At 39.5% G+C, this 12,726-nt stretch overlaps 2 protein-coding genes across 2 annotated transcripts; one reads left to right on the top strand and one right to left on the bottom strand.

Annotated features, from left to right (window-relative positions):
• Positions 1-7,800: 7,800 nt before the first annotated feature.
• Positions 7,801-8,292, top strand: LOC138875660 (uncharacterized). The gene has a single exon (XM_070154514.1). It carries the CDS (start codon positions 7,801-7,803, stop codon positions 8,290-8,292), a length of 492 nt encoding a protein of 163 aa, XP_070010615.1.
• Positions 8,293-11,368: 3,076 nt separating this feature from the next.
• On the bottom strand, positions 11,369-11,716 carry LOC138875659 (uncharacterized mitochondrial protein AtMg00860-like). Its single transcript, XM_070154513.1, has one exon. It carries the CDS (start codon positions 11,714-11,716, stop codon positions 11,369-11,371), a length of 348 nt encoding a protein of 115 aa, XP_070010614.1.
• Between the last annotated feature and the right edge of the window lie 1,010 nt (positions 11,717-12,726).

Genomic DNA, 12,726 nt, shown 5'->3' with positions numbered 1-12,726 from the left:
TCACCAAAAAATCCCTTAAAAACTAAGGGATAAAACCATCATCCAATTGAAGGGGTTAGCACATCAGAAGTTGCAATATTAATTTCACTTTCAGCCACAGGCACGGTGGCAACTTCTGAAGAAGCAGCAACAGGAACGGTTTCAGCTGAGCTTGAAATGTTAGGATCAATGAGGGAAACAAGAGTCACGGAAGCTTCAACTTCCACAGACTGAGTCATAGAAGTTTCACCCTCTGAAGCTGGAATTGCAACATTTTCAGCTGAAGCAGGAATTGTAATCCCAATTGCTGCAGTATTCACTTCTTCATTTAAAAGTTCTTCTGTTCCAGGAACTTCAAGTGCAGGAGAAGGAGTATCAGTAGACTGTTGGCTTTTCTCGATGGTATCTACGACTTTGGCCAGTTCAGACTGCAAGTCAAAACCTTCTTGAGCAGCTTCCGTCAAAGCATCACGACGAGATTTCAGGAAAGCCCAACTCACCTCTATGTTAAAATTTTCCTCTAGAAGTCCATATTCCTTTTCCCACATAGCAAGATCGTTTTTTAAGATTTGATATTCAGCTAAATGGGAATCAAGGGAAGCTTCAAGAGAAGCATGAGAACTCTTCAAGGCATGAATCTCGTCAGAAGAAGTCTGTAAGTCAGCCTGAGCTTGAGTCAAGCTTTGCACTAACTCTCCTGCATATTCTTCCTTCCTAGCCAAAAGTGCCTTCAGCTCCCTAACTTCTTCACTAGCCCTGGATAATTGTTCTGACAAAGAGCATTCCAAAAGCTCTTTGTCTCTTTTCAATTGGCTTGAAGAGGCTTTGACAGTTGCCAGTTCAGAAGTTAAACCACGGTTTTGCTGCTCCAGGAGATTTTTATCTTCTTGCAACTCCTCTATGGTCCCTTGAGCATTCTCGAACTGCTCCTTCCAATTGGTTGCTTCAAGCTGGGCTCCCCTAGCTATTTCTTCGGCCTCGTGGACAGTCTTTTCAGACTCACGAGCTTTTCTTTCCAGTAGGGAAATTCTTCCCATTAATTCCGTGCCAATAAGGTTAGCCTACAGAGATAAGTCATAGAAATGAGAGATTGAAGATAATTAAAAAAAAACTTGTTGGTAAAAATACCTTCAAAGTAGAATGAACTACGTCATTCATCAGAGTTAAGCAGCTATGACTCTCCATCTTCTTCTTCTCGATATCTCCAATTAGAGGTTCGAGCCAAACATCGGCTCTACCGGTCTTCCTCAAGAGGCTATGATTGGTAGGAACCTCCAAAGTAACACTTCTCATAGTCATACATCCACTGCTAGAACCTGTCTCTGTATGATGAACAGACAGAAGAGGAGCAGTGGAAGGAATGGAAGGAAAAGATGTAGAAACCAACATAGGAGCGGAAGTAGGTGCGGTAGAAACAGCCAAGGGAACGGATATAGGAGCGGTAGAAACTGGCAAAAAATGGAAGTCGTCAAAACTGGTAAAGAAATACTTACGGTTGGCAGAGGAATGGAGGAAATAGGAACAAATGAGGAAAGAGGAGCTTCATCAAAAACAGGGCCGAGCTCGCCACTCCCGAAACCACTGTCAAAAAGATGCTGAATTGACTCATTATTATCTCTTGGTTCGGCGTCCTCGTCAGATTGAATCAAAATAGGCTCGGTGGTGGAGGTTCGAGCAGGAGTGTTTTCAATTTCATCATCAATGATTATTCATCTCCTGACCCTTGGCCTGGTAATTAGGGAGGTACCCTCCTCTTCTTCTTCGGAACTTTCCTTTGTAGCTTTCCTTTTAGGCAGCAAGGCTCGAGCCTTATCCAAATCAAGAGCAACATTCGCAGACATGCGAATGGTCATAGCTACTTCAGCCGTCATTCCTCTAATGCCAAATCCTGATTAAAGGATGGATATACATGATTAAAGTTGAGGAAAAAGTGCTTAACATGTAAAAAAATTTCATATAAAAAGGGGGATACCATGTGTTTTGACCTTCCAGCCATGTAAGGAAGAAATTGATTTCCAAGTTCTCTGCTCCCTAGAAGCAATCTTCAAAAGTGAGTCTACCCAACCACGAAAGTTGGGAATAGGTTCCACATCTCCCATGGTTGCTACAAAAAACCAAGAAGGGACGAGGTTAAAAACAACTTTCTTTTGAAATTCTCAAAAGTAGGTACGGTAAATAAAAGGAAACCTACGTTCAAAATTCCACTTCTCAGGGAAGGGAATATTTGTTTCGCCAATCAAGTCCACTGTACGGACAGCAACGTAACGGATATACCATCCACGATCTTTGTCATCCTCAGGATTTACCAAAACTTTTTTGCTCCTTGCAGTTAAGGTAAAAACCCCATGGCGTATTAAGTTAGGATGGTATAGATGAATGAGGTGAGAAAAGGTGAAATTGACATTGGCCTTGGAGGATAAATATCTCAAACAAGCCACTGTTCTCCACACCAATGGACCGATTTGGGCCAAACAAATTGTAAAGAAACGACAAAAATCGAGAATAACTGGGTCAATCGGAGGATTAAAACCTAAAGTGAAGGGGTAAGTGTAAACAGAAGAATACCCACTTCTAAAAGAGGAAATTCTTTGATTTGGGGAAGGAATTGACATTCGGAGACTATCCTTCCAGTTACAATCTCTTCTTATGGTGGGGATTGTAAGCTCGGTTACTATTGTTGGGTAAGTATCGGCTCTTTCTAAATTTTTAATTTGTATTTGAAGAGACGTTTTGTCACTTTCAAAAGACAAATCGCTGGGAACTATATCATCAACTGAGGGTTCTTGAGAAGAATCAAGAATTTCCCTACTTTTAGAAGAAGGGTTTTTGGGATAGAACTCCTTGAAGAAGAACCAGAGGAGCCGCCTCGCGTAGATTCTAACCCTGTTCGAAGCCTACCTCCTCTGCCTCTTCTGTGTCTAACAGGGGCGTTGGGGAATTGATCTAGAATTGGAACTTTTTTACGGTTAGGGTTTGAAGAAGACATTGTTAAGAAGGAAGTATGTGCTGAAGATTTGTGAAGAAGACAAAGGAAGACAAAGTTATGTGTAAAATGGGAACCGTCAACTTGAGAAGTGTAATGATGAAAAACCTATAATAAAGGCAGCTATCACTTCGTAAATAGTGAGAATGAAGAAGTCTCGAAAAAGGGTATGAATAGCGAAATCAATTAGAAAATGACACATGGGCAGAATATTAAATGGAAAAGACTGCTGGGACGTTAATACTGTCATGAGAATTAATTGTGGCAAAAATTCCTTTTACATGAAGATCCACTTCCCAATTATTTAATTGATAAAAAAAATGGAAAGTGGGGGAACTATCTGTATTGGGAAAAAACTGAGTTTATATTAAAGATGATGTGGCATGACACGTGGATTAGTTAAATGGTCAAAGCGCAGCAATTGACTAAAGAGGCACGGATGGAGACAACCACGGGAAGAAGAATTTAAATAGGCACGAGACGACGTATAGATACGAGTCACGTACCACTTTAAATTATTTACAGCCAACAGATTAGAAGGCATTGAAGGCAAAGATCTGATAACAGAAAGGAGTCCAAATTCATTATTAAATACTTGATACGTTACAAAATTGGTATTTAATAGGAATGCTTGTATAACGGCTTATTTAATGTCATTTATTACTCATGATTATATCATTAAAGCTGAGGCTTCATTCCTTTACCTAGAATTATCTATAAAAGGAAGAAGTATCATCATTTGTAAGGACATAAAATACTATTGAAAATTTATTGAAATACACATCTATTTGCTTTTTTACCATCGTTCTCAAAAGTATTTTATTTTTGTCTCCTGATTATCAGTAACACGAATTTCTTTTTAGCTTTGACCAAAGACTCAGATTTTTGGTTAAACAATTCTTTCCCCAATGCACTGATCAAGTCAGAACTGGTCGGACGAAGAACATCCTGGGCAGAATTTGAAACCCTATGTATTTTTAATTTGTTCGTCTTTTAGTTTCTATTTCCTATGGTCTTACAAGCATTTTTGGTTTGCCAAGTGTTAGTTTTTTTCTTACTATTAAGTCGATACAAAAACATGTCATGATGTCATAAAGTATCTGGCAAATAATTTCTCATTTACAAATAAAACTCGAAGAAGAATTGGTGAAAAATTGTATCTGGTAACTACCAAATTAAAGCACCATCTATTTGTTGATCAGGAATAACTGCAGCAAAAATTAAATAATTTAATTTTATGGAAAGATATGAATATGTGTTATTAGAAAATAATTATAAGAGGTCGACAAAATAGATTATTGCAAATGACCTGTTTGGAGGGTCGGGCTCGCGCTCTATGTATTTTATTAAGTTGGTAGATTCTTATTTCTTAAATTTATTGAGAATAGCACTTGAAAACATGTTACTTGAAATTTATGAATTCAATATCCCTTCTAAAATCCAATTGACTACAATCAAATTAAGGACCCTCAAAGAACTCTAATTATCAAGGAAAACATTGAAAATCACAAAGGAAAGTTAGTAGACACGCAAACCATTAGAAGTTGGGTGCCATGCTAAAGTAGTCTAATATACTTTGTTGGACGATTCTGAAACTTCACCAAAACCACCATTTCCAGTGGATGTTTTGCTTTTGTATTCTCCAAAAGTTGTGCAACTTTTAGTTGAATTATGTCCCTTTATTATATTTGCCCTCACATGTTCAGGTAATCTCAAAGTAAACCTATCTTCAACTTCTCTAGCCCTAACTATTGAGTGCCCCGTCGAATGCGACCTTGAAAACTTTTCTACTTTATTTCGTATATCAACGCTTTCTCGTGTACCACAAGCGGCCGTTTTCGAATTCCCACTTCCGTGCCCATCACATCCACTTTCTTCTTTATTATCATCTTGGATTACAATGCTCAATGTATCTTCATCCAGTGATTCGTCCTCGTTAATGTCATGCATGACATTATTCGTCATTGTATGTGACCTTTTTTGTAGCATTTTAGGCGAGTCGAGGCTTGCACGGCATACAGGACATGTCTTGTGCGATTCAAGCCAAAGATCAATGCAATCTTGATGATACACATGGTTACATGACGTTACAAGACGCAGCAGGCTATTGTCATCGAACTCGACCAAACAAATGGCACATTCAAGCCCATACGTTTCTCTTCGATAATCTTTAACACTTGAATAGGTAAATGTTGGATAAGATTTAATAATCAAGGGATCAAGGCCTTGAATATTTGCTGAAATCCTAGGGTCAATTGGAGTTCCGGTAGGACTATGTCGTAAATGCCATGTATATAGTAGATTTTGCATGAAACATCTACAAAAGAAAATAGAGAAAAAACCTACGAAAAATATCCCAAGGAGGATGATTGTGAAGATTATTGTTATTGGTGGAGAGGCATATGTTGTTAGTGATGATGAGTTTTCGACAGAGCTCGGCGACATTTGAAGAAAAAGCAGTGCATTAAGATCATCTGAGTTTGGCCGGAAATCTATTAATCCGGCCGTGGTCTGTGTTTGTCTGGACAAGAGGAAGAAAAATGAAGAAAGAAACTGGAAAAAGGAGTAAGTGTAAACATGGATGGTTTAGATTTCTTGTTTAGTGTTGTTATTGGGAAAGGAATGGGTGAGAAAATTAAGGATAATCTATAGATATAATAATGAGTTAAATATGGTACACTAACGTGGCCAAAGTTGGTTTCTTATCTATGGTTAGGAAGCATTTCCTAGAGCGAGTCATTATCTATGTTTAGGAAGCAAATTCTACTGTAGTGTTAATGGTTTTGCAATCTGCTATCACCAATATTGGGTCATCTCCATTAGATCATATACTACTGGCACTTACAAGGGAGGGGCGTTTGATATCCACAATTAAAAAAAGTCAATATTTCCCTAAGGCTTCTATAAATATATAGATGGATTTCATGATCTATTATATAAATATATTAATTATATAATTATTTTTAAAGAAAATTGAAAAAAAATAACACAAGAGATCGATATATAAGTCACAAAAGATCGCGATTGATCTAACTTTTGCTCTCTTCTCTCTCCTTTCCGCGGTAACTTAGAAGCGATTAGGAGTAAGAGCCTTCATGGCCAATCTGGTCAGAGGCCAGCAGCCCTTCCATGGCTAGTCTTCCTCCAAACACCCTTTCCAATCCTATAAGCAACACTACAAACCCTAATCCACCACTTGACTACTCCAATTTATTAAAACCTACTTCATTAAATACTCCCATGCATGCACATAAACCCTAAATATGTTGAACGTATTCTTACAAAACCAGTTTTGTTTCTTCATGGCAAGCCTTAAATCAAATAGAAGGAATCATAAGTGGCTAGGATGAATGTTATTGAAGGTTTGCAATACGTAAGTATGAGCAAATTCTCACATGGATGGCCAAAGCTTCAAGAAATATGCAAAATTATCCGTGCTCAGTATAGTATCAAAGGTTTCCTTCGTAATAGGAACGTGTTAATTCGACTGACTTTTTTGAAAGATTTTGTTAATCTTACATCGAAGTCTGTGTATTATTTGAATTTGACAGATGGAAATTCATACCAAATGAGGCCTCTCATTTATGATTCTAAGTTTAAGGTTGGTGAGGAGACTCCAATGTCTATGGCTTGGATCTCCTTTCCAAATTTGTTGCCTACATATTTTGTGAAAGAAAGTATGTTTTCCTTAGCCCTAGCAGTTGGAAAACCCCTTTGATAGATTTTAAATATTCTTACCTTATGTTTTGATGATGTAACAAACTTACTGTCACGAACCAGATAGGGAACCTCACCTACTTGGACTACTGCAAGCTCTAACGGATTCCAGCTAAAGGTGAACTGCTACAGCTTCAGGAGCTAGGAACTCCCACAAGGACCTGATACTCTTGTGGTTTCCTCATAGCAGTACAAAGTCAATTGGACACAGCTAGAAATGAAGTGACTGATGCTACTGTTTCTGCCGCACTGCACTGTCTCCAGCGCCCACTCATTCTCTAACCAAATAAAGTACTCACATCATTTCAAGTGATGTGATCAAGATGTACCTACAATGAGTTTTATACAAAACATCACCTGAAGGTTTCAGTTTCTCATTCAAGCTTCTTGCCAAAACTGAGAAATCAATCCTCAAGCTTGAAGAACAAAGTTGAATGCAACTACGGACCAGTTCCTAAAAGATAGCTTGTTATTGTCCTAGTTGAGTTGTAACTTTGTTATTGTACTTAGTGTATCTCCTAAACTGCTTAGTTAGAAGCGTTTGATTAGGAATCCTCTTATAAATCCGTAAACTCCTTGAATTTATGTTGTGACTATATTTAGTCATAAGCAAAAATCTTTGTAATTGTAGAGTTACAAAGTGGCTTGTGGTGAGAGCATCACAACTTAGAAAAAGCCTTTGTAACTAGGAAGTCACAAAGTGGCTTATGGTAAGAATACCACAAGTTAGTTGAGTAAATCCTTTGCAATGGAGTCATTGTAAAGTGGCGTGTAATAGGTTCTTTACAAGTTAGTGAAGTTAAAAGCCTATAGGTATAGGTCGTGGTTTTTTGATCCCCTTGTGTGGGATTTTTCCACGTAAAAATCTTCTGCCTTATTTATGTACGGTTTTATTAGCATTCTCATCAGAATCTTGTAGATGACCAAGTACTCTACTGTTTGGTGGACTCATACAAACTAACAATTGGTATCATAGCGGGTTTCTCCTATCTGGCTAACACCTAGGAAGAATCTTCATGGCTGCCTCACCAAATCAGGAAGAAGGTCAATCTACATACTGACCACCCAAGTTCAATGGACAATACTATGGGTGGTGGAAAACAAGAATGCACGATTATATCATGGCTGAGGATTGTGAGTTATGTGATATCATATGCTATGGTCCTTATGTTCCAATCAAAGTACTAGAGGAACTTCCATTTTCAATGGCAAAAACCAGCAAAGAGTACACTGAAGTAGACAAGATAGTTGTGGAGAAGAATTTTCGTGCCAAGAAAATTCTAGTATGTAGAATAGGACCTAAAGAGTACAATAGAATCTCCACTTGTGACACTACCAAAGAGATATGGGACCTTTTGCAAACAGGTCATGAGGGAACTACACAAGTAAAACATTCTAAGATTGACATGCTCACTACCGAGTATGAACTCTTCAAAATGACGAACGATGAATCCATTCAAGATATGCATACGAGATTCACTTCCGTTATAAATGAGTTACACTCCCTTGATGAAATCATTCCCAGAAACATGCTAGTACGGAAAATCCTCAACTTTCTGCCTAGCTCCTGGGAAAGCAAAGTGAATGTCATTACTGAATCAAAGGACTTATAGGAACCGACTGTAGAAGAGCTGATCGGAAACTTGAATACCCATGAGTTGAAGAAAAAGATAAATAGTGAAAGAAGAGAACCAAAAAGGAAAAGAACCTAGTACTTAAAGCTGATTATAATGATTCAAGTGAGGAAGACAGTGACATGGCTTATCTAACCAAAACATTTTAGAAGATGGTCAAAAGAAATGGAGAAATGCTAAAAAGGGACATTTCTGTCAGACCAAGAAACTGGGATCTTTGTTACTAGTGTGGAAAGCCTGGACACTTCATGAAAGACTGTCCTCTCCTGAAGCAAGAATTCTCCAAGAAACATCATGAGAAAACAGCTAAGATGAACCCGGTTCCTATCAAGGAGTTCAAGAGAAAAGGATTTGTAGACAATATGATGAGACAGGCTCTTGCAGCATGGAGGAATTCATCTAGCGAGTCTGCAGATAAACCTGATACTGGTGATAGTTCCATGATGGTAGTTGAAGGCAAAAAGACTGGATATGACTCAACTTTTGCTTTGATGGCTCAATCAGATGACGATGAAGACAATGTCAACAAAGAGGTAAACTTCAGGGATGTTCAGAGAAATCTGAAATCCTATTCTCCAAAAAAACGCATGTCTTTACCTGATGTTTTAATCACTGTTTTTCATAGTCTTGTAGAGGAAAGGGATTCTTTGACCTTAGAATTAGGAGAATCTGAACAAACTAGAGATGACTTAGTGGCTGTAGTTACTGACCATAAGAAAACCATTGAAATCCTCAAAAAAGAAAAGAGTGATCTGTTGGCAGAAATTGCAGACCTAAGGGAAACAATAGTGAAACCATGGACTAAGTCAAAACTTGAAAGTTCTGGAAAGGGAAAGGAGATAGCAAGTGCGGAACACATTAGGCTTGAAAATGAGGTGAAAGCTATGAGATTTAGGATGTGTGCTAAAATTGAGAAAAACGAGCTTCTCCAAACTAATCTGGAAAAAGTAAAGAATGATTTTGAAAAGTCCCTAAAGTGGACTTGGTCCTCATATGCTACCACTGCCTTGCATACTAATGATTGTGAAAGCAGGCATGGAGCAGGGTTCCAAAGGGAGAAAACTCCTCACAACCCTCATAGTAAATACATCACTGTCTTTGATAACTTGCCTTGTGCCCGATGTGGGAACACTGGGCGCTTCAAGGAAGATGTCCAGGCCAAGAATCAACCAGTTCAGAAAAATAAAGTGTTTTCTAAAACGATGACTACAAAAGAAGGACCAGGTTCCACTCACAAAAAACGTATATTACCTGCATGGACTAAGAGAACTCTTATTCATCCTCTTGCTTACTAAAAGGGACCCAAACTTTTTTGGGTTCCTAAAACTAACTCCTAATCTCTTGTGCAGGGAACAATGAAAGGAAGTGGTCAACAATGGTTCATGGATAGTGGGTGTTCAAAACACATAACTGGGAACACCACAGGCTTTCTTTCACTAAAAGTCCTACAAGAAGGGAGTGTATCCTTTGTCAATGGAAAAAAAGGGGTACATTCTTGGAGTTGAAAAAGTTGGGAAGTCACTCACTCATTCTATTGAAAATGTGTACTATGTAAATGGCCTCAAGTACAATCTCTTGAGTGTTTCTCAAATCTGTGATAAAGGAAACAAGGTAGAATTCTTGTTCAAAATATGTACAGTCACTGATCTTGTGACCGGTGAAATAGTACTTGTGGCCAAAAGATACAAGAAGATCTATGTCGCTGACTTCGAGTCCTTACAGAATGGTGATCTGAGTTGTCTGAAAGTTGTTGATGATGAAGCTGAACTATGGCACAGAAGACTAGGCCATGCAAGTTTTTCTCTTCTAAACAAACTAATTCACAAGGACCTGGTCCATGGTCTGCCTATGTCACAATTCAAGATGCAAAAAGTTTGTGATGCCTGTGCTAGAGGAAAACATGTGAAGTCACTCCTTATGGTGCAATCGAGTTGCGAGCTTTAAATAGTAAGAGGAAATTCTTGGTGAATGGTCATAGAGTCAAGCATTATTGGGGAGGAATGATTAATCGTGAAAAGACCAAGGTTGTATTTACTCTAGCCTCGGTTGTTATTCCCTTTAGGCCGGACCTCAACGAGCTTGAATGAAGGGAACTCAGTTGCAGCTTCGCATCCTCGAGGCCTCGAGATGTTTTTTTTTGAAATGAACTAATATCAAGAAATCAAACCCTATGATTTCGCCGCGTACAGTCTGCGACAACTCAACTACGAAGTCCATAGTAATGCGCTCCCATTTCCACTCTAGTATAGTCATTTGCTAGAGTAGGCCACTTGGCCTCTAGTGCTCATACTTAACCTGCTGGAAATTTAGACACCTAGCTACATACTCAACTATGTCTGTCTTCATCCGCTACCACCAATAATGCTACCTTCAGTCGCGATACATCTTCGTAGGACCTGGATGAATGGAATACCGAGTACTGTGTACTTTTTCTAGAATCCTCCCTCTCAAGACATCGACATTAGAAATACCATCCTCGCCGATAGAAACCTCCTTGGCACGACCCTATAGTACCATCTCTCTTAGAAATATCAAATGCGGATCATAAAACTATCGAGCTTGGATTTGCTCCAATAGTGAAGACTGGGCAACGACGCATGCAAGAATTTGGATGGGCTTTGAAATATCCAACCTCACAAGTCTGTTATCCAAGCACTGAATGTCCAAAGCTAATGGACTCTCCTCTGCTAAAATGAATGCCAAGCTACCCATACTCTCTGCCTTTCTAGTCAAGGCATCCACGACTACATTCACCTTGCCCGGATGATAAAGAATGGTGATGTCATAATCCTTCAGTAACTCAAGCTATCTCCACTACCTCAAATTGAGATCCCTTTGCTTGAACAAATGCTGCAAGGTACGATGATCTTTGTAAACCTCACTGGACACCCCATAAATATAATGCCTCCAGATCTTAAGAGCATGAACAATCACGACCAACTCTAGATTGTGCACAGGGTAATTCTTCTCATGGATCTTCAGCTGTCGCGAAGCATATATAATAACTTTCCCCTAATGCATCAGTACACAACCCAAGCCAATGCACGAAGAGTCGCTATACACAGTATACATCCCCTGAACTGGAAGGCAATACTAGAATTGGTGTTGTAGTCAAAGCTATCTTGAGCTTCTGAAAGCTCACCTCACAATCATCAGACCAATGGAACAGAGCACCTTTCTTGGTCAATATATTCAAAGGAGGTGCAATGGAGGAGAAGCCCTCAACAAACCGTAGATAATAACCTATTAACCCCAAGAAACTTCTGATCTCAGTTGCCGAAATGGGACGAGGCCAACTCTGAATTGCCTCAATATTCTTGGGATCCACCTTAATACCCTCACCTGATTCGACATGCCCCAAGAATGCAACCGAATCTAGCCAAAACTCACACTTGGAGAACATGGCTTATAGCTTCTGTTCTCGCAAGGCCTGAAGCACCACTCTAAAATGCTGCTCGTGCTCCTCCATGATACGCGAGTAGATCAAAATGTCATCAATGAAGACAATGACAAACGAATCAATATAAGGCCTGAACACGATGTTTATCAAATCGATAAACATTGCTTGGGCATTAGTCAAGACGAAGGACATCACTAGAAGCTCATAATGGCCATATCTAGTACGAAAAGCAGTCTTCCAAAAATCTGAGTCTCGAATCTTCAACTGATGGTACCCTGATTTCAAGTCGATCTTAGAGAATACTCTAGAACCCTACAACTGGTCAAAAAAATCATTAATACGCGGTAACGGGTACTTGTTCTTAATGGTAACTTTGTTCAACTTGAAGTAATCAATGCACATCCGCATAGTCCCATCTTTCTTCTTCACAAATAATACTAGTGTACCCCCAGCCTTTTCCTCAGGCAATGTGCCCGTGGTCGCCTGGATAAGGTGTCTATGCCTTGCGCCTCCTTTGATGATATGGAACTCGACGTTCCGGTCTGGGCCAGTTATGCCGTACTGAGAAAATGTTATTTCTCCTTGTCGTAGCGATCGCCGTTTGGAATCTGCCAAAGATTTGAGAGGTGGTTGTGTTTTGATCCAGAGGTTCGAGCCACCTCATCATCCTTGGCCCGTCAGTGCTGATCAAGCCACCTGAACTCATGTGCACATGTTTTATTTAAAATGGATCGAGTGAGGAAGAAGGTTATCGGTGTGTCATTGTGAGGTCGAGACGAGGTCTCCATGCCCTCTTTACTGAGTGTAAGGGCGTCCTTGGGGGTATATCCCTAGAGATATTTGCCTTTCTCCGGTGGCGAGAAATTTTGCTCTCACTTTTACAAGTCCTTGGAAAGGGTCGTCGCTCCTCTATTATCGTGGTAATGCGCTGCGGCCCATTTGCTTTGTTCCTTCTGGCCGCCTTCCACACTGGGGACTAAACTCGAATTCGGTCGCTCGTCAATTCTCGGCGG

Source organism: Nicotiana sylvestris, chromosome 8 (genome assembly GCF_000393655.2).
Source record: "Nicotiana sylvestris chromosome 8, ASM39365v2, whole genome shotgun sequence".
Lineage (NCBI taxonomy): Eukaryota > Viridiplantae > Streptophyta > Magnoliopsida > Solanales > Solanaceae > Nicotiana > Nicotiana sylvestris.
The sequence above is the reverse complement of the archived record's forward strand: the minus strand, read 5'-3'. Positions and strand labels throughout refer to the sequence as shown.

Excerpts from the sequence above, each read along its gene's own strand:
- LOC138875660 (XM_070154514.1), top strand. The coding sequence starts at position 7,801 with ATGGCTGAGGATTGTGAGTTATGTGATATCATATGCTATGGTCCTTAT.
- LOC138875659 (XM_070154513.1), bottom strand. The coding sequence starts at position 11,716 with ATGTTCTCCAAGTGTGAGTTTTGGCTAGATTCGGTTGCATTCTTGGGG.